This window comes from Humulus lupulus, chromosome 2 (genome assembly GCF_963169125.1).
Source record: "Humulus lupulus chromosome 2, drHumLupu1.1, whole genome shotgun sequence".
Lineage (NCBI taxonomy): Eukaryota > Viridiplantae > Streptophyta > Magnoliopsida > Rosales > Cannabaceae > Humulus > Humulus lupulus.
The window spans coordinates 296,231,266-296,252,968 of record NC_084794.1 but is presented as its reverse complement, the minus strand read 5'-3'; the positions used below and the strand labels follow the sequence as shown (position 1 = coordinate 296,252,968).

Genomic DNA, 21,703 nt, shown 5'->3' with positions numbered 1-21,703 from the left:
AACTATCAATTCAAAGCATAATATTGCCCTAATTTTCATTTCACAAATTATGAAACATATTTATAAACATTAAAGAGTGATTGGCAATAGATTACCGTCTTGTACAAAGTCAGGTTCTTTATTCCAATCCAAACAAAAAGAAATATGAAACGGTTCTCTCTCGGTAGCAAATTGCAAGAGAGTAAATAGGGGCTTTATTGTAATTTTACATCTTGGGATCAACAATTTTAAATCCAACCGTTCAATCCTTACAGAAATATGTTGGAGAATAGAATTCCACATGGAAAGTATGTGGGATCATCATACCATTTATAAGAGCATGAGTTACTCCACTTATCACCAATTGGTTTTGAGATGGAACCTCATGCTTCTTACCATGCACCACTTTCCACATTATAATATGGTATCAGAGCCAAAGAAAACTCTAACAAATATGTGCGATCCAAATCCAAAACCTCTCCAAAAAAAGAGAGCCAACTCATCCAATGGCTATAACAAGGTTGAAAAGGAATATAATTAAAGCAAACTTCATAGAAATTCAGCGCCAAATTTTAGTTACAGAAAATAACAACCTTTAAAAAGTAGCCACTGTCACTAAAAGTCATGCTCTGATTTTCTATATAAAAGAAAAATACTTTTGCATTTCCTTTCCTACACTGCTACACTGTTTATTTCTCTTCCCTACTCAAAATTTCTACAATGGCACCTATTATACTCGGAGCGCTGTTGGCCAATGCTCATGCATTTCCTTTGCTGAGAAAGATTGTAATAGCAGTAAGGAGGCTTCCCAGTCAGCTGAGAAGATACATCACGCTCAGAGACCGAGCACTACAAGGGACTGAAGGTGGTGAGGTCTGTCAATTCAGAGCACCTATCTCCCACACTGTTACTCGTATTATTCTGGAAGGACCAGTTTGGGAGTCCTACGTTGAGGACCGTGGTGTTGAAGAAGGAGATCTTCTCCTCTTGAAGGTCAATCTCAATGACGATCCCACAGACATTATCATCTCCACGCACTGTGCCGAACCGCATCTTGGGCTGACTCAGGTTAACGAGAGAGATAGTACGAGCAGTCAGACATGCTTATGAAGATCCGAACAATATTCAAGTTCAACTCTACGATGGGGGTTTGCCATACTACTTTCAAAATGAAGCATCGTTACGTTGGAGAACGAAACGGTGATTTGTATATTTCAGTTGAGAGTTTATGGTCAGATTACGTTACTAATCGCGGTCTTCAAGCAGGTGATTTAATGGTCTTCCATGTTGCTCTTCCTGTATGGATTACCATCACCATTTACAGGCTTGATGATCAACTTCATTTCATAACTCCACCCCCACCAAATCCTAATTGATCCTCTTCTTCCAATCATAACTTCACTATTGGGCTGTTGTAACTTTGTGCTTTTGGGTGGGCAACTGAAATTTTGGGCTTTTGGGCTGTTGTAGTTTTGGGCTTTTGGGTGGGTTATTGTTTGTTTTGGGCGTTTATTTGTTTTTAGCTGAGCTTTTTTTGTTTTGGGCTTTTGTTTGTTTTTAGCTGGGCTGTTGTTTTTCATTTTAAAATGTTCCCACAGTTAGTTAAAAAAAAATGTGTTGGTTCTAAATTGTTGATTTGGTAGAAAAATCAAATAGCATATTCACTTTTTTTTTTTTTACTTTTTTATAGATAGCTTTTTTGCCAATATTATATTGCCAATAATAACAATGACACTTCTTTTTCGGAAAAATGAATATGACTTCTATTTTAAATTTTCAAATGTATGACATTCATATTATCAATAGCATTGTATTTTCTTTAAAAAAAAATAGTCATTGCTAGGTGTCTCAAGCATTGTATTAACACAGCCACTGTACCATTATTCACATAGGTGAAATATATATTTATATATATAAAAAAAAACCAGTCTATAAGGAGGTCCTTATTATTCCCTTTAATTTAATGGCCTTGATAACCACCTCACAATCAGAAGAAAGCTGAAAATTCACTATATAAATCCAACTGAATGGCCAAAGCTTCAGCCATTTGCACATAATAGAGACCTGGTTCAAACATGACCTGTGCAGCAATAACTTTACCATATGTACTGTTTCTAATAATAGTGCCCAAACCACAACAGTACATATGGTCAAGTCATTGCTTGTTCCTTCTATTCCAAATGGCCCAGCAGGATATCATCATGAAACAATCAAACCCCACTGAAGAGCATTGATCTATCCTTCATTATTTGAGCCAAATTAAAAGAAATAATCCAAATCTGCTTAACAATAATAGTCATCTTATCTTGTTTAGCTGACTATTATTGTTAAGCAGATTTGAAAATAATAATCAATTAAAAAAAACCAAAATCTAAAATTTAACATCCAACATCTAAGAAAAAAAAATGATGAATCTGTGGGCATGAACACCGAAATACGAACTCAAACCCAGAAAATTCCATCAAAATACGAAACCTAGATTTGTGTATTTTTTTCTCAAACTTGTGTTCATTCAAAATAAAGATTAGTGTCTTCTCTACAAAGAACAAAATAAACTAGATAATTTTTTTTTTCAAATCGACATTCACCCATACCCAAATAAACCAGGTCCGAAATCATCAATGCCATCTCCAATAGAAGACTTTGCCGAGAAATTTGACTCAAACGGCTGCCTTCATGCCAGCAACCTCATACCGAGACTTTGCCCAGAAATTTGACTCGAACACCGCTGCCTTCATGCAGAAGCTGGCCTGTGCTGAATCCTATCGAGCATGGATAAGACTTATGGTAAAGTCATTGGTTGAAGAAGTCTCTTGCTTTGTTAAAGAGGAAGTGCTTGCTTCACATGTATGTTTCCCTAAAAAGAAACTTGGCTCTTTGGGTTGAGGCAGAGCATTCTTGTCACCTAACATCAGAAGCACAGATGACATTGCAGGCCTATCTTCAGGAAGCTGTTGCACGCATAAGAGAGCGACATGGATACAACGCAACACTTCCGAGAGCACGCATGATTCGACACAATAGCATTCATCAATCAGTTCTAATGACCTTCCTTCTTTCCACAAATTCCATGCCTAAGCAAAATTTCAACATGACTTTTTAATGCCTGGTTTACTTTTTTGTAAACAAACAAACAAACAATAACTGCACTTACTTGTCCTATGAGATTAATGTTGTCACTTGGATTATAAAACCCTTTATTTCTCTTGCCACTAACAATCTCCAAAATCAAAATGCCAAAGCTGAAGACATCAGATTTGACCGAGAACTGGCCATCGATAGCATACTCTGGTGCCATGTAGCCACTGGTAGAAGAATATAAGAAGAAACAAAGTCAAAATAGAAATAAGTTATGGACAGAAGAATATTCATGATAAAATAAAACAGCTTTTATATGCTTACAAGGTCCCAACTACTCTGTTTGTAACTCCTTCTGTCTGATCACCGCCAAAAGTTCTAGCCATACCAAAATCTGAAATTTTAGCGTTCATATCTTTGTCAAGCAAAACATTACTTGCTTTGAGGTCCCTATGGATAATCCTCAATCTGGAATCTTGATGAAGGTAGATAAGCCCCCTTGCAACCCCAACTATGATGTTGAAACGCTTAGACCAATCTAAAAGTTCACCTTGCATTTGATCTGTTTGTGTTTCTCATTCAAGTTAGTTTGAATAGTGGAATTTGAAAAGCTATGCAAGTAATATATGACAAGTAAAATTTGTATTTGTAACTGTACAGATCTGGTTTAAAAAGATAAGATACAAACCAAAAATATAGCAGTCCAAGCTTCTATTGGGCATATACTCATAAACTAGTAGCCTCTCTTCTCCGTGAATGCAATAGCCGAGAAGCCTTACAAGGTTTCGGTGCTGAAGTTTGGCTATCAATATTACTTCATTCTTGAACTCGTTCGCTCCTTGTCCAGAGCTCTGCGAAAGCCTCTTTACAGCTACTACTTGTCCATCTACAAGCGTGCCCTGAAAATCAGCTATGAGCAAGCCTGCAAGAAACATTGTCTCTTCATTTTTATACTAATAGTGCTGCAACTTACCATGTATACCGATCCAAATCCACCTTGTCCAAGCCTGTTGTTCAGTGAAAAGTTCTCTGTGGCTGCAGCTAATGTGGATAGACTAAAGAAAGGGAGATCCAGGTCATCATTCTGAGTTTCATCATTTCCATCATTCTCTATTTTTTCCAATAATGAGAATAGAGAATGATGCATGAGAGTACATGTAATGCATCAGTACTAGAAACATAGTCAAAAACCTTAGAATACTTTCAAGTTAGCCATCAAATAATTTTTCACTCCAAAATGCCTAAAGGGTAATAAACTTTTCTGAGGACCAAATATATATTATGAGTAATATATATGTGGCAAAGTCATTTGAATATCACACACACTTATGTGGACTCATCTAAACTAAACATGATTGTGTAATATTTGGGTGTAAAACATATGTGCCAAAGCCACCAGTTTCAAGACTATGTATAGAGCAGTAGGCATACATCATCTCAAACCACTTTAAAATATGTCTGCAATCTAAGGCTTAAGAGCATAATATCATTTATGAGTTCAACAAGAGAAAATTACTCACATAAGATACAATATCATTACCTTGTAAGTCTCTGCTGTTTCTTCGCATGTAGTAAACAACTAATGATATTCCCAAGACAATGCAGACAGAAACGGGTACAACAATGGAGACTATCTTCACTGTACTATGTTTCTCATCTTCATTGTTGGATTCTACAGTAAAAAAAAAACTTTAGAAAAGAAAAAAAACTCAAGTGTAACTATAGAAGAAAACTTTTGATTATACCTAACTCTGAAACAGGCATTCTAATGTAAAGATTTCGTCCATTAACCGAAACATGTCGAACACCAATCAAGTCACCTGACCAAATGGTACAGCCACCAATATCAGAGCTTGCATAAGCCATACATGAGCAATTTTTCAAGCACCATTCCCTGCATTCCTCAAGATTCATGCTCTTTCCCACAGAAGCATTTTGGTTTTCTTCAACCTTGAATGAACCATACTCGATAAACCCATTACTTTGATGGCAGTTCAGTGATATGTTACGTACACAGCCTTGTCTGGTTTCCCCGATACTCCATTTTTCTGGTGATTTGGGCTTAAACCCTTCTAGACAACTGCAAATTGGTGAGTTAATAACGTCGCAGAGTCCATTGGGGCCACAACGGCCATAGTCATCGCATGAGTCTTCCATGGCTGACCGACCTTGACTAAGTCCTGTCTCTGTTAAAAAAATACTCCTTTGATATTGAAATTTGAAGCTTTGCCACAAATAGTTGTCTAAGTCTTCATCTTTCTCGTCTTTGAGAACCAAATTTCCTGAATCCAAGAGCTGCAAAATAGGCTTCCGGGCTTGTTTTGATGAGTCCGTAGACCAAAAAACAGAGTCGTTCTGATCAAGAAGAAAGGCGTTACCCTTTTCTGTGTTTATAGCCAAAATCCCAGATGAATCGTTGATCGGGTTGTGCTGATTTGCAACCCAAACCAGTTTTCTAAATGGGATTTTACTGTGCCAGATTCCCAGGAAACGATGAGTGGAATTACTTGGACCAAAAAAACCCAGTTCAAAGATTCCATTTTTCGAAGTCAGGCTTCTTCCTTCACATATAAACTGGTTTTGGGCTATGGTGTCAACTACAACTGAGGATTGGACCAAACAAAAGAGCAGAGGAAACCTAATTGAGACTAGAAAAACGAAGCTCATTTCTCTTGTTTTAGACATTTCCAATCACACATTATAAACAAAAGTGTCGCTTTTGTTTAAATCTTTTCATATGGACCGGTTAAGTTTGAAACAATGAGAACCAACTACTCTTGTCTTGACTAGTGATAAAAGAAGTTAGTTTTATTAAATGCAAGTTAGGTTCGACTTTTTTTCATTTTCAAACAACTTTTGCTTCCCTTTCAGAAAAAAAAAACATTCTTGCTTCTAGATATCTTTTTTTATTTAACTATTGTTACTGTTGTCATCTGGAAATAGCGTTTCAAGATCATTGTCTGAGCTAATTTAGTATTTTAGTAAAGCGAGAAAAAGTCTTGTTCTTGTAGCTTTTCTCATTTATATATTTTGACTTTAGAGTATTTTATTTTATGCAGTTCAAACGACTGATGCAAATGAACATTCATATTCATGATAAGTTTATACATAGAATCTTGGGATTATGTCTTTCTAGACCTGCATTCTTGGGATTATGTCTTTTTAGACCTGCAATTTGCTTCATTGCCTGAATAGATTCCGTGTTTTGACAAATTATTTTTTATATTTTATATTTTATATTTTCTAAAATAATTCAAATAGATCCCTAAATCCGATTTTGATAAAAGTTTTTTTTAACTAAAATCACAAATAATTCATCAAACTATCAACTCATAACAAAAATACAGTCATTCTGCCTAAGAATTGTGTTATTATACTTAATTTTTTGTTCATCAAAATCAGATTTAGGGACCTATTTGAACCATTTTACAAAACACAGTATCCAAAAAAATAATTTTTTAAAACACAGGGTCCAAACAAGTAATGAGGCAAAACACAAGGTCTAAAAAAGTATAAACCCTTTTTTATTTTATGTAGTTCAAACGACTTATGCAAATGAACATTCATATTCATGATAAGTTTATACATAGAATCTTGGGTTTATGTCTTTTTAGACATGTGTTTTGCATCATTGTCTGTTTCGACTCTGTGTTTTGACAAATTATTTTTTGGACTCTATGTTTTCTAAAATAGTTCAAATAGACCCCTAAACCCGATTTTGATCAAAGTTTTTTGAACTAAAATCACAAATAATTCATCAAACTAGCAACTCAGAAAAAAAATACAGTCATTCTGCCTAAGAATTGTGTTGTTATACTCAATTTTTTGTTCATCAAAATCAGATTTAGGGACTTATTTGAACCATTTTACAAAACACAGAGTCCAAAAAATAATTTTTTAAAACACAAGGTCCAAACAAATAATGAAGCAAAACACAAAGTCTAAAAAAATATAAACTTTTTTTTTTTTTTGCAGTTCAAACGACTGACGCAAATGAACATTCATATTCATGATAAGTTTATACATAGAATCTTTTACCATAACTTGTACACAAGAAGTTTATATTTGAAATTAAGGAATAAGGACATTAGTTCTTCTTAGTTCACATATGATGAGAAGATCCTACTCATCGAGCCTCAAACATTGTAATGGTCAATTCATTGATTGAAACCAATTCATGAGTGGTGGAAGCAGTGTATACATCGTTTGAGTTTTTCTCCTCAAGAAATCCCGGCTGCGAGGGCTCTAGTAAGGTGCCTGAGCCGCCTAACATCTGAACAACTGATGACATCGTCGGTCGGTCCTCTGGTTGCTGTTGCAGACATAAGAGACTGATGTGGATGCAACGAAGTACTTCAGAATCAGAGCAGTTGTTCCCTAGACATTCGTCTATCAGTTCCAAAGGCCTCTCTTCTCTCCACAAATTCCATGCCTAAAATATATGATGTTTATGGTATATAAGCCATTTATCTTATGAGAAAAAAGTACTATTGAAAGTTTACTACTACTACTTTGACTTACATTTCCAATGAGGTTTAAATTGTGTTTCAAATGGTAGAAGCCTTTACTTCTTTTACCACTTATTATCTCCAGCATTAGAACACCAAAACTAAAAACATCAGATTTGACCGAGAATTGGCCTTCCAAGGCGTATTCTGGTGCCATATAACCACTTCGAACATCAATCAAACAATGTGTGTCAGAATACAAACAGAGAAAAAACTTGTATTGGACAATGAATCATAATAATAAAAAATTAAAAAAAAAACTTACTATGTTCCAGCTACTCTTCTGGTATTTCCTTGAGTTTCATCCCCCCAAAAAGTTCTAGCCATGCCAAAATCCGATATTTTTGGATTCATCTCACTATCAAGTAAGACATTACTCGCTTTCAAATCCCTATGAATGATTCTTAATCTGGAATCTTGATGCAGATAGAGAAGACCTCTAGCGATCCCACAAATAATGTCGAAGCGCTTAGGCCAATCTAATAGCTTACCAAGTGTTTGATCTGGCAAGTTTAACATCCAATTAATTGAACTTGAATTCACAATGAATCATCAGAAAATCACAGCAACTACTATCTTATCTGTACCAAAAATAAAGAAGTCTAAACTTTTGTTTGGCATGTATTCATAAATGAGCAATTTCTCATCTCCCTCAATGCAGCAACCATGAATCTTTACTAGATTTCTGTGTTGAAGCTTGGCTATCAAAGTGACTTCATTTCTGAACTCCCTCATTCCCTGTCCAGAACACGCCGAGAGCCTCTTCACCGCAATATCTTGTCCATCATTCAACCTACCCTGAAAATATTATTTGACAAATATGCTCTCATTAATAAGCCATTCCATGATTCATAAGGTCCTTGAAAACAATTTCACTATCAGTAAAATTCAAACATACTCTGTATACAGGTCCAAAACCACCTTCACCAAGCTTGTTATCCAATGAAAAATCATCTGTTGCAGCAGCTATTGTGGATAGGTCAAACAGTGGGAGCTCCAGGTCCTCTTTTTGGCTTTCATGGTCATTATCTGAGAAAGAAAAGTGAAAAAGTATTCCTTTTAAACATGAATAAAACACTATAAGAGTTTACCTTGGGAGTTGTTCTTCCTGTGGGAAATGTAGTTGTAGCAGCAGTAAGCTAAAATCAGGCCGAGAATAATAACAACGGCAGAAGCAACTATCACTCCTATCTTCCATTTATCATCTTTATTAGCCCCTTCATGAGTAATGAAACAAATATTATCAAAAAACAGAATTCTAACTTGGATTCCAACACAAGAAGTCTCACATATCATACCTACTTCAGAGGCAGAAAGTCGAACATATAGATCCTGCCCTCCTCCTGGAATCTGTTTGATATCGATCAGATCACCAAACCAGATAGCACAACCTCTACCACCATCTCTAACATCAGTATTTGCATAAGCCATACAAGTACAGTTGCTCGAGCATTTACCTCTGCAGTCCTTTAAACTCATGTTGTGATCAACCCAAGTATGTGTCGTATCAGGCAATTTCAGCCCTTCATATTTGGCGAAACCGTCATCGTTTTGGCAATACTTCAGTGCCTTTTTCCTTTCACATCCAGATGACCAATCGTTTGATCTCCATTTGTCTAATGACTTGGGCTTGAACTTGTCTAAGCATTGACATACAGGGTTTAGTGCAAGAACACAGTTGGAATTGGCACCACAGTAGCCGTACCTATCGCACTGGTCTCTCGGGAAAGTAGCGTAAGTAGTCCAGTTCTGCTCTGCATCTGACCAAACCAACGCTCGTCGATTGAACAGCGTTTCGTTCAAAACCATTCTTCCAATCACAGACTCATTTGCCAAGACGAAAGTGAAGTACACTTCATCTTCATCGGAGTGAAAGCTGAACTTCAACAGAGGAAGAGCTTTCGTTGGCTTTCCAATAAACTGAAGTCCATTCCATGGTCCACTTCGTAGGAACTCCTTCGTCCCATTCCACATAACGGGCTCTGGGAACTCACGAAGCTCCATGTCCCAACTCAAGTCTCCTGGAGATGGATCATCGGAGCTCTTCCAGGCCGATAATCGACGGTTCAAACCAGTCCTCCTGTTCCAGCCGAGCTTCATCCCCGGCAGCAGAGTATCACATGGAAAATCGAAGCTCTGCCACAAGAACGTTTCTGGGTTTTCGTCCTTTTCATCTCTAAGCACAAGGTTCCCAGAATCCAAGAGCTGTAACAGAGGACTCTGAGCTTTCGCAGTCGAGTTTGTTGACCAAACGACAGTCTGGTTATGACTCAGAAGGAGAAAATCACCTGTCGTTTTGTTAACCGTCAAGACTCCAGATGAATCGTTGATTGGCTTGCTCCTGTTGGCCACCCAAACGACAGTTTGAACTGGGATATTCTTGTACCAGATTCCCAAGTAACGGGCTTTAGAACTACCGGGACTGAAAAACCCCATTTCGAAACTCCCGTCTTTGGAAACCAAAAACGACTCGTCGTCTTTGATGGACTGAGATTGAGTCATGACATCAACTGCCACAGAAAGCTTCGCGAAAGAAAACAGCAAAAGAGCAGTGATAAACATGGCCGAAAGCTTCTTCTCCATTGAATTTTAGTCTCTGGGCTTTTGCCTTTTCCACCAGTTCCTGGGCTAATAGTTAGTGATGGTATGGTAGCTGCTGTTGACTAAACGCAGTTCTACGACCATTAAGGTTGACTTGTTGTAAGTTTTGGTTTGTTGTGTACGTGGACGTAGAAGAATTGAATTAGCTTGCCCAACTGCCCCGTTCTACTAATTAATTGAATCAGTCTGTCGTTTTAAGGTTTCATATCCTCCAAGGAAGTGATATACATTTGTTTAAGTAAATCAGTTTATACTCCATTACTAGCATATTTGTATTATTAAGGCGTTTTCTTCTTTTGTACTGTGAAGTTATGTTTTTGTAAAATACTTCAAATACAACTCTAAATTCAATTTTAGTTAAAGATTTTTAAAATAAAATTACAAATAATTTATCAAACAAATAATTCAAAACAAAAATGCAATTATTATATCTAATAATTTTGTTGTCATATTTAATTTTTTTCCATCAAAATTGAGTTGTGCGTTTGGAAAACCACCTAGTAAATAAAATTGGATGTAATTCGAGATAATTACCAATTTTGGTGCGTTTGTTTGACTAAGTAATTACATAGTAAATATGTAATTTGAAGTAATTGCGGTGTTCTAATTACACTTTCTAATTCTCATACCCTATAAAAATGTAGGTAATTGGGTTTTTTTTTAATCATTTCTCTTCTTCCATACATGCACAAGTCTTCAAAGGTTAGTATACTACTATTATATATATATATATATAAATATATATAATAGTGCATATAGACTTTTTAGGGGATGGTAACTTTTTCATTATATGTTTTATTATATTTTACAAAAGAAAAAGGTCTAATGATTCAAACAAATAATAAGATAAAATAAGAAATTAAAAAAAATATAAATCTTATTTAAAAAGTAAGTTATAATATAATTGGATTGAATTAAGTAATTAAAAGGAAAAAAAAATTAATTATTTATCAACAATAATAAATTATGAAAAAAATTGGATAAAAAAAAATTCTTACGCTATCAAATGCATATTCTAGTGCCATATAATCACTGTGCACAATATTTATTAGTATAAATAAATAAAGTATCGACTAAAAAATATATTTTTGAGAGGACTTTACTAAGTTCTTACTATTTTGCTTGTATTTCCTTCTAATTTGTGATTCATAATCCTTTATTAAAATTTATTATTTAGTCATTTATATTTTTAATACCAGGTCAGTCAATCAAATCTTTTCTTGCAAAAACTAAATCAAATTGGTTTGGAGTAGGTTAAAGAAAAATCTAGTCTGGATTGAAGATTAAAGATTATCTAGATCCCAAACTTGTTATTTGTCTTCTTCTTTATTATAGCAAAAACCAGACTCACATGTGAAAGACTTAAATACTCATGTACTACAAAAGAAAAAGTAAATAAGATGACAAATTCAGAGTTGGTATATTCTCTAGAATTCATCATAATTTAATATAAAATAATCATTGCTTTTCCTGAACAAACACAGTTTGATGATGTTGACAAGATGTAACATTTTCTTATATTCTATAGCCTCACTACTAGGACATTATTAACTGAATTAGAGGGTTTATTTTCACCTTTACTTAGTACAGTTTTCAAAATATAGCAGAGTAACTAACATTCATTGAAAGGTCTGAGATGAGTCGAGTGTGTGTGGACCTAACCATTCACGAGCTTCTGCTTCTTCACAAATGTGCTCTTCCAATGTCTAGTTGTTTCTTTCATGGAATTATTTGCCCTAGCTAGTTTGACCTTTCTTTTCTTCTAAACTTTTCCAAGGATTAAGGCCTTCATTACGAACGAGGTTGGAGGAGACAGTATTTGGTGGAGGGAGGCTCATCATGTGTGTAGAAGGAGCCAGCGACAATGGTGTCACCATCTCCCTTCTAGTAGCTCTCAGCTGGTTGTTATCTAAGAAGACACATGTGTGTGTCAAAATGTGTCAAATTAGTTACAAATTTGTAACTCTCAAATATTAAACAATAATATATAGATTGTATGTTACACATTTGAGATTGGATTTCACAAAGTCATTACAAAATATAGCTGTTGGATACATGTTTTTAACTTCTATTAGGTGTTTGGAGGTTACAAAATCATGCGGGAAAGGATTTGAGACGTTTTGGTACGTTTTGGAAAAATGACATTTTTTAGCTGAAAATGGCATGTGGCTGCTGCTAGGAGCATTTGTGGGCGCGCCCAGGCATGCTTGTGGGCACGGCCAGAGATGTATTCAGTCAATTTTCAACCTTTTTTTCCACTTTAAACGGTTCTAACACTCTAAGTAACTCCCCAACTCCTTTTTAATTTCATAAACATCCAATTAATCATTGGTAACAATCATGGAGGTTGATGGAATTTGAAATTCCAAAGGTGTCTCAAAACTCTATAAATAGAAGCATAATGCTCACTTGTAAGACAACTCTATTTCTATCCACTAATGCACTTGATTAGAAATATACTAAAGAGCTTGATTATTCTAGAGAGTTATTTCCAATATTGAGAGAATCTCTTAGTGCTTGAGATAGGGGGAAATAAGCTTTTGGGCAAAGATTGTAATGCTCTTCACTTTGGTTATGTGAGTGAGAATATTTTACTTTTTCGTTCTCGTTATTTTTTCTACTATTGCTTTTGTCTTGTACCAGATTCCCAAGTAACGGGCTTTAGAACTACCGGGACTGAAAAACCCCATTTCGAAACACCCATCTTTGGAAACCAAAAACGACTCGTCGTCTTTGATGGACTGAGATTGAGTAATGACATCAACTGCCTCAGGAAGCTTCGTGAAAGAAAAAAGCAAAAGAGTAGTGATAAACATGGCCGAAAGCTTCTCCATTGAATTTTAGTCTCTGGGATTTTGCCTTTTCCACCAGCTCCTTGCCTAATAGTTAGTGATGGTATGGTAGCTGCTGTTGACTAAACGCAGTTCTACGACCACTAAGGTTGACTTGTTGAAAGTTTTGGTTTGTTGTGTACGAGGACGTAGAAGAATTGAATTAGCTTGCCCAACTGCCCCGTTGTACTAATTAATTGAATCAGTTCGTTTTAAGGTTTCATATCCTCCAAGGTAGTGATATACTAGGTCATTTGTTTAAGTAAATCAGTTTATACTCCATTACTAGCATATTTGTATTATTAAGGGGTTTTCTTCTTTTGTCTTATTATCTATTATCTATTGGGAAGTTGTGTTTTTGTAAAATAGTTCAAATACGACTCTAAATTCGATTTTAGTTAAAGATTTTTAAAATAAAATTACAAATAATTCATCAAACAAATAATTCAGAACAAAAATACAATCATTATATCTAATAATTGTATTATCATATTTAATTTTTTTGTACCAACATTGAGTTTAAGAGCGCATTTGGAAAGCCACATGGTAAATGTTAAGAATAAAGAGCCAGCTGAGCTGGCATGATTAGTGGTTAGGCTTTATAATCAATTAGTTAGTTTTTTTAGTTAATTCCGTTAAGCAGTTAAGCAAGTGGTTAATCAAGTTGTTCATCTTCTTGATTAACATGGTTATGTAATAAAGTCTATAAATACTTTGTAATCCTTTTTGCTTAATTAATATACAGAATTCGTTTTTCATTTCGTTCTTCCTAGTCTAAACAGTAAATAAAATTAGATGTAATTTAGGATAATTACCAATTTTTGGTGCGTTCGTTTGACTAAATAATTACACAATAAATGTGTAATTTGAAGTAATTGCGGTGCTCAATTACACTTTTTAATTCTCGTTCCCCATAAAAATTGAGTGTAATTGGCTTTTTTTTCCTATCAATTCTCTTCTTCCATACAGCAGAGTGCACAAGTCTTCAAAGGTTAGTATACTACTATTTTATATATTTATATATATAATAGTGCATATAGACTTTTTAGGGCATGGTAGCTTTTTCGTTATATGCTTTATTATATTTTACAAAAGATAAGATATAAAATATGATTCAAATGAGACAAAATAGGAAATTAAAAAAATATATATATATATAAACCTTATTTAAAAAGTAAGATATGATATAATTGGATTGAATTAAGCAATTAAGATGAAAAAAAGTAATTAATTATTTATCAACAATAATAAATTATGAAAAATAAATTGGATAAAAAAATTAAAACTCGGGTGTCCATTTGGGGTGATTTTTTTTTATTTTGGATATTTTTTCAAGATCTACACGTTTAACATGCTCATATGCATATTTGGGAAGTTTAAAACTTAAAAATATACCAAAAGATGTCTTAAACATGAGGTATGTTTGCACTTTTGTATTTTGTACAAGTGTTACACTTCACAAATGTGCATATTAATATGTCAAACGTGTAGATTTTGAAAAAATACCCAAAATCACCTCAAACGGACACCCGAGTGAAAAATTATGTCTCTTGCAAGAATTGCATCGAGCACCATCGAGCCACTATCGAGCTACTATCGAACCACCATCGAGCTAAGTCATTTTTTCATGAAAAATCATGATTTTGAAGGTCCCATCGAGCTGGCATCGAGCACCATCAAACCACCATCGAGCAAGGTCGATTTTCTGCAGATTTTCGAGTTTCAAATCTGAAAAAAAATCGCCAAAAAAACCCAAAAATCATGTCCAAATCTGTTCGAAATATAATATTTAGTGTGCTGGTGGTATTGGTGGTGGTGTAAGGTGTGAGAGAGTGAAATAAGAGAGAGGGAAGAGGGAAGAGGGAAGAGAGAATAGAAAAATTAGGAGTGAAAAGTGAGGAGATAATGATAAGGGCATTTTGGGTAAAGTACAACAAAATAGTATTATTTTGAAAATTTTAATATGGCTATATTTTTTTTGTAATTATAGCATTTATAAGCATACAAAGTGAAATTTCCCAACTATATCAAGTTGGTTTGGAGTAGGTTAGATTTTTCTTCAACCTACTAATTTTGATAATAAGAACTTATGTTTAGCCAGTCTCCTTTCACTACTTTTCTATGTCCTTTTGTGAACTGATTCAAGTGTTTGAAATTTATGTTATTCAATAAATTTTTCCATCTATATGTTTGAATTTGATAGGGCTTTCCTTTTGTATACCTTCTTTCTGCCTACTTTTTCTTTGCTTTTGTATTTTCAATATAATTTTTTTCTCTATTTTTTCTCTTTCTCACGAGTCATGTTCCTAATATAAGTAATTATATTTGAGTCATTTTCCCAATATATGTGATTATTTAGTTTTTGGTTAGTTATTGGTAAAAAATCAGTTTCATTTTGTTTAATATTGTTAATTACTCTTAGTTATTGTATTGTTAGGTTCTTTTTTTTTTTTTTCTCATCTCTCCAATCTTATATGGAATCATGATGTTCTCGATTGCGAATAAAGTTCAGAGATGTCAATTTAACCCGCAAGGTAGGGTGCCCGTGGGGACCTGCCCCTAATGGGACGGGAGCGAGGAACATGACCTCGTCCCCAACCCGCCTCGTTTACATTGTAATTTATATTTTTAATATAAATATTATTAAAAATATATAATATAATAATTTATATAAAAATATATATTTATTAATGGTATAATTTATTATTTTTTAATTATTTTATCAATTTTAGAAAAAAAATTCAACATTTTTATTAAATGGGCCTCGATCCCAAGACGGGGCGGGGGCGGGGACGGGGGAGCCATCCCCGACCCGTTTACATCTCTAATAAAGTTTTTATGGACTATATTATATAAATATCTTTCTATTTTCCAAATTTAAAATACATATTTTCAGTCTTTTTACTCAGTTTTGATTATTGTTCTATGTACTCATTTACTTTATTTATTTATTTTATAATATCGACGGTAAAATTATGGATTGGAGTCAAAAGCTGTTTGAAAAAAAGTTATGTACTAGAAGATGTTGTAGTTAAATGCGGGAGGATGTTCGAGATGGAGCTTTTTCAAACTTTCGCTGGTCTTCAAATAGCTTATTCTCTCAAAAATTGTTGGTTTTTCTTTTATATATCTAAATTAGATGAAATTTTTCGTTGCAGATTTTTAAGCTTCTTAGTCAACTTTCGTCTCAAAAAATATATGGCCGAGTATTTTTTTTTATTCTTTTCATGATAATATTTGTTGTAGTTACAATATTTTTTCCGTAAATAATTTAATTTTTTTTGAATATTTTATAGTGCCAAAAAAAAAAGTTCTCGGTATTTTTTTTGATATCAAAGGGATAACGTAAACATATTTTTTACACTGTAAATTTTATATGGTATAACTAACTGGCCAAGTGTCAACCATTAAGAATTGAAATTACTCTTTTGTTTATATATTTGAACGATAATACCAATCGTGAGCACAAAATAGTGTTACGATAAGAGTGTTTCCTACCACGAGTATTTTCCAAGAAGATGTCTCAAAACATACGTGTCTCTTACGTTACATCTTCACAGAGTTCGATACAGATGGTATGACTATGGAACCATGATGAACTAGAAAATAATAATGGGGTTGTTTTCTTTTCTCTTTATATCATTTGTTGGCTGGAGAATTATTCTCTGTGGATCAACTTCAGTTGTAGTTGAAAACATTAGGCCGTTGCAATTTCTGAGAGATGGCACAACCATGGTTTCCAGTGAAGGAACCTTCGAAATGGGATTCTTCAGTCCAGGCAGTTCAAGCAATCGTTATCTGGGAATTTGGTATCGAAACATCCCAGTTCCAACTGTGGTTTGGGTCGCAAACAGGTGTAAACCGATGAAAAAGTCGTCTGGTTCGTTGACTCTAAACAACGTTGGAAATCTTGTGCTTTTGGGAGAAAACAGCAGCGTCGTTTGGTCTACGAACTCGTCAAAACAAGCTGGGAAACCAATTGTTGAGCTCTTGGATAATGGTAACTTGGTTTTGAGAGACGAAAAAGATGAGAATAATAAAGAGAACTATCTGTGGCAAAGCTTTGATTACCCTTGTGATACGTTATTGTCTGGAATGAAACTGGGGTGGGACTTGAAGAGAGGTCATACTTGGCGGTTGTCATCATGGAAGAGTTCGGACGATCCCTGTAACGCAGATTTCACTTATGGGATGGAGTATGATAAACGACGCCATACGTACCCAGAATATGTAATTCGAAAAGGGTCTGAAAAGTTTTATCGAACTGGGCCATGGAATGGCCTACGTTTAAGTGGTTATCCTGAGTTAAGATCGAACCCGCTTTTCGATTATAGGTTCGTTTACAGTGATGATGAAGTTTACTTCTCTTACACCCTCAAGAATAAGTCAAGGATCTCAAGAATAGTGATCAACCAAACGACGAGTGTTCGTCAATGTTTGATATGGATGGAAACAGAGAAAACTTGGAAGAATTACTATACACTGCCTAGAGACCTGTGTGACAACTATGGCCAATGCGGGGCGAACGCAGAGTGTATAATTTCTGAGAATCCAATATGCCAATGTTTAAAGGGTTTTAAGCCTAAGTCTCCACAGGATTGGAGTTCAATGGACTGGTCTAAAGGGTGTGAGAGGATTAGTCCATTGATGTGCCAGGAGAAAGAGAAAGATGGGTTTAGGCTATTTTCGGGTTGGAAATTGCCTGATGCTCAGAATACATGGGTGAACAAGAGTATGAATCTAAGGGAGTGCAGGGCTAAGTGCCTGAGCAACTGTTCCTGTACGGCTTATACAAACTCAGATATCAGAGGAGAAGGCAGTGGCTGCGTCGTCTGGTTTGGAGATCTTTATGATATTCGACAATTTCCTTCTGGCGGACAAGATCTATATGTTCGAATATTGGCTTCAGAAATAGGTACAGATTAAAGATTATAGATTGAGATTGTTAAATCCATATCAAGTAAGTTCAATTCATTATGTTTGTTTTTCTTTCTTAAGAAAAATCAAGAGCTGAACGAAAGGTGAAGAGAGGTGTGATGATTATAGCTATTCTCGTTGGATCAGCTTCTGGGATGATCTTAATTTGCCTTTACATTCGCAAGTGGAGAAACTGTCATGGTAAATGTCTCTAGCCCTACTTCATTCCATTGTTTTATGCTTATTTGGCCATTTTGAACAGAACAGACCATTGTTCTGGTGAATATTGTTCACTACTGAAATTGCTATTTTGCTTGCTTTCATGCCTGCATTATGTTCACAAATAAAGCTTACATCTTTTCATTTCATTGATTGATTTCTGCTTTACATATTGAAAAAAAAAACAGAGATAAATGCTATTATAAGTGGAAATAATGGCCAAGAAGAAGAAGACTTGGAGCTCCCGTTGTTCGACCTACATAAAATTAGTACTGCTACTAATAATTTTTCAGAGGAGAATAAGCTTGGACAAGGTGGTTTTGGACCTGTATACAGAGTAAGCTTCCAATTAACCTAATTGCGAAAAGCCTTTTATTTTTGGTGTTAAAATAGCCAATATTATTAAATGTGATATATATTAGGGTGTGCTGGAGGGAGGGCAAGAAATTGCTGTGAAAAGACTATCAGTGTGGTCTGGACAAGGAGACAATGAGTTCAAAAATGAAGTTAAACTAATTGCCAAGGTTCAACATCGAAATCTAGTAAAAATAGTTGGTTGTTGCATTTATGAAGAAGAGAAACTATTGATTTATGAGTATATGGCCAACAAAAGTCTTGACTATTTCATTTTTGGTTAGAATCTTTTTAACTTACCTCCTTGTAGTACATCTTATGTTCTATATTATTCACCAACTTAATATTTAACAAGGAAGCAACACTTGCAGATCAAAGTCAAGGTAGACTATTAACATGGCCCAAGAGATTTCAAATTGTATGTGGAATTGCTAAGGGTCTTTCCTATCTCCATCATGATTCTAGATTGAGAATTATACATCGAGATCTCAAAGCTAGTAACGTGTTACTTGATGAAGCGATGAATCCAAAAATTTCAGACTTTGGCTTGGCTAGAAGTTTTGGGGGAGACCAATTAGAAGGAAATACAAACAAAGTAGTAGGAACTTAGTAAGTTGCCATTTTTAAAACCCTTATAGTTATTTTAATATAATTTTTTATTTAAGTGTAAAGGTGATTTGCAAATGCAGTGGTTATATAGCGCCGGAATATGCTTTTGGTGGCTTATTTTCAATCAAATCTGACGTATTTAGCTTTGGAATAATGATGTTGGAGATCATAAGTGGAAAGAAAAGTATAGGCTTTTGCTATGAAAATAGTGGCGCTACCCTCATTGGATATGTAAGTGTACTTATGCAAAAGAAAAGTCATCACATGATATATATACATATATACATATATATAGGAAATTTACTTATTTGGTACCCTTTATTTTTGCAAAGTATCATTCTGATATCTTCTGTTTTCAATAGTGCTTATATGGTACCCCGTATTTTGAAAACATAGATATTTGGTATCCTAATTGATAAAATTTTGTCAATATGACCAAACTGTTAGCAGTTATATATAATTTGTAGCTCGTATGATTGAGAGTAATTTGATTAAATTTGTAAAATTTTATTAATTAAATTTGAGTTTAGGGTACCAAATATGTACGATTTCAAAATGCAGGGTAACAAATGAGCATCATTTGTAAACACATGATACTTTGCAAAAACACAGGGTATCAAATGGTTACCTATCCATACATATATATGTTATGATTTGGATGAATATGTCACAATACAATAGAATAACATTATGTTCTTTTTTTCAATAATATATTTGTTAGGCATGGACTTTGATGAAGGAAAACAATGATGTTGAATTTATTGACAAGTGCTTAATAGATTCAGACCATAGCATGAAAGAAGTATTGCGTTGTATCCACATCGGTCTTTTATGTGTACAACAAAGCCCTTTTGATAGGCCAAATATGTCATCTGTTGTTACGATGTTGAGTAGTGAAAGTGTTCTGCCTCAGCCCAAGCCACCAGGCTACTTCACCCAAACCGACTTGTGGGAAAAGCATTCCCCCTCATTCGATACAAACATAACAGATGTTGAGGCGCGATAAGATCTGAAATAACATACAGAAGATTGTCAACTTTTTGACACCTATTGATAATTACAATTACAATTTCTATTTATTTTATTTTATGTTCAAAATTGTAATGGTGGTTGGTATAATTATTCTATATAGTATATAACTCTATATCCAAAATTCAGACCTAGATGAATTATTCTTCTTGTATTGCTAGAATGGACGGATGAAAAGACAATAAAAGTGATTGTTGTGTTAGAAAAATATATGTTATTTCAATGGAAATGGTAATAAATACTATTACAACTCTATGCAAACATTCGATAGACAAGGTAATTGATTAAATAAAATTGCAACTTGATAATCAAAATATAAGTAAATGTAGAAATATAAGAGGAAGAAGAAAATTATAAAAACTACTACTCTAAAACAAAGGATAGTAGAAATAGAAGAATAGAAGACAAAAGCAATAGTAGAAAAAATAACAAGAACAAAAAAGTAAAATACTCTCACTCACACAACCAAAGTGAAGAGCATTGGGGATCACCAACTTGAACAAGGTTTATAATTTTTGACCAAAAGCTTATTTCCCCCTATCTCAAGCACTAAGAGATTCTCTCAATATTGGAAATAGCTCTTTGGAATAATTAAGCATTTTGGTTAATGCTTACCGAGTTTTCAGAAACTAGAATAATATAAGATTAGAGAGCTTAGAAGAAAGGGTTTGAGGAATAAAGACAAGGTTTTTATGTGGTTGGGGCGTTAATGAGCCTTAGTCCACGAGACCGTTGTATTAGAACTTAGAGAACCTTTGACAATGAATTTTTCTACAAGTTTGAGCAAGGTAACTACTTATAATCAAAATCTCGGATCCCCTCCTCAGTGCACCACTATTCGTATTTATAGGCACATGAGTGCACTAGGCTTGGGTCGAGCTGACCCGGGCCCAATAGGGGTGTAAATACCATTAGCTTCTCTGATGGGAGCCCAATACAAAGGATTAAAATATGAAACGTACATTAATCAAAGCCCATTGGGCCAAACCAAATAATATCTTATTCTAAGACATGCGACAAACTGGAGTTTCAGTCTGGGTATTCTAGGCTACGAGGAAGATTTGGGGGACAAGATCGGTCAGAGTAGTGGCAGTGCAGGTCTGAACCAACGGCGTACAATCCCGAGGAAGCCTCTTCTGCAGGTTAAGCGTGGGGACAACCCCCACGCTTCATGGGACGATGTTAGTGTCTTGGACACTCTATCTCGCCAAACTCGAACAACCGACCCGGGTTCGTTTACCAACGTCCCCCTTCGTTCACCAAAGTCCCGGACCATTTACCAGGAGCCCAGACCGTTTAACAGGATTCTGGTCTAACCACAGTGATCCCGGCTCCTATCTCGGTTTTGGGAGCCGCGACCTTCTTTGCCGCACCTCAGGGGATGCCACGGGCGAGGGGTCCCGGGTTCATACCACCTGCCCCGGCGGTGGTCCCGGTCCTCACTCCTAGATGCCCTTTGGGCCTTGCCTAGACTTGGGCTTCCAACATCTGTTTTCCTCTCGTCAAATGGGGCACGATCTGGGCCTTAACTCTCAATCGAGCGGCCCACGGGCTGAGTGTGGATCTGGACACCCAGAA

At 35.1% G+C, this 21,703-nt stretch overlaps 3 protein-coding genes across 5 annotated transcripts; 1 reads left to right on the top strand and 2 right to left on the bottom strand.

Moving 5' to 3' along the window:
- Nucleotides 1–2,435: 2,435 nt before the first annotated feature.
- Nucleotides 2,436–5,810, bottom strand: LOC133819981 (G-type lectin S-receptor-like serine/threonine-protein kinase SD1-1). Of its 2 annotated transcripts, XM_062253372.1 has the most exons (7): nucleotides 4,803–5,810; nucleotides 4,598–4,729; nucleotides 4,031–4,167; nucleotides 3,746–3,956; nucleotides 3,382–3,619; nucleotides 3,134–3,284; nucleotides 2,436–3,053 (listed from the first exon to the last, which is right to left on the bottom strand). In XM_062253372.1, exons 1-7 carry the CDS (start codon nucleotides 5,740–5,742, stop codon nucleotides 2,742–2,744), a joined length of 2,121 nt encoding a protein of 706 aa, XP_062109356.1. In that variant the 5' UTR covers nucleotides 5,743–5,810; the 3' UTR covers nucleotides 2,436–2,741. The 2 variants fall into 2 exon arrangements, with proteins under 2 accessions (XP_062109356.1, XP_062109357.1); XM_062253373.1 differs by lacking the exon at nucleotides 4,803–5,810 and having other exon boundaries at nucleotides 4,031–4,112; nucleotides 4,598–4,646.
- Nucleotides 5,811–7,042: 1,232 nt separating this feature from the next.
- Nucleotides 7,043–10,281, bottom strand: LOC133819980 (G-type lectin S-receptor-like serine/threonine-protein kinase At4g27290). The gene is made up of 7 exons (XM_062253371.1): nucleotides 8,864–10,281; nucleotides 8,657–8,782; nucleotides 8,464–8,594; nucleotides 8,153–8,363; nucleotides 7,831–8,068; nucleotides 7,579–7,729; nucleotides 7,043–7,489 (listed from the first exon to the last, which is right to left on the bottom strand). Exons 1-7 carry the CDS (start codon nucleotides 10,146–10,148, stop codon nucleotides 7,184–7,186), a joined length of 2,448 nt encoding a protein of 815 aa, XP_062109355.1. The 5' UTR covers nucleotides 10,149–10,281; the 3' UTR covers nucleotides 7,043–7,183.
- Nucleotides 10,282–16,486: 6,205 nt separating this feature from the next.
- LOC133819979 (G-type lectin S-receptor-like serine/threonine-protein kinase At4g27290) lies at nucleotides 16,487–20,333 on the top strand. 2 transcript variants are annotated; one of them, XM_062253370.1, is made up of 7 exons: nucleotides 16,487–17,912; nucleotides 17,996–18,115; nucleotides 18,322–18,470; nucleotides 18,556–18,657; nucleotides 18,843–19,096; nucleotides 19,177–19,327; nucleotides 19,818–20,333. In XM_062253370.1, the coding sequence occupies exons 1-7, from the start codon at nucleotides 16,610–16,612 to the stop codon at nucleotides 20,100–20,102; spliced, it is 2,364 nt and encodes a 787-aa protein (XP_062109354.1). In that variant the 5' UTR covers nucleotides 16,487–16,609; the 3' UTR covers nucleotides 20,103–20,333. The 2 variants fall into 2 exon arrangements, with proteins under 2 accessions (XP_062109354.1, XP_062109353.1); XM_062253369.1 differs by having other exon boundaries at nucleotides 18,556–18,766; nucleotides 18,859–19,096.
- Nucleotides 20,334–21,703: the final 1,370 nt, after the last annotated feature.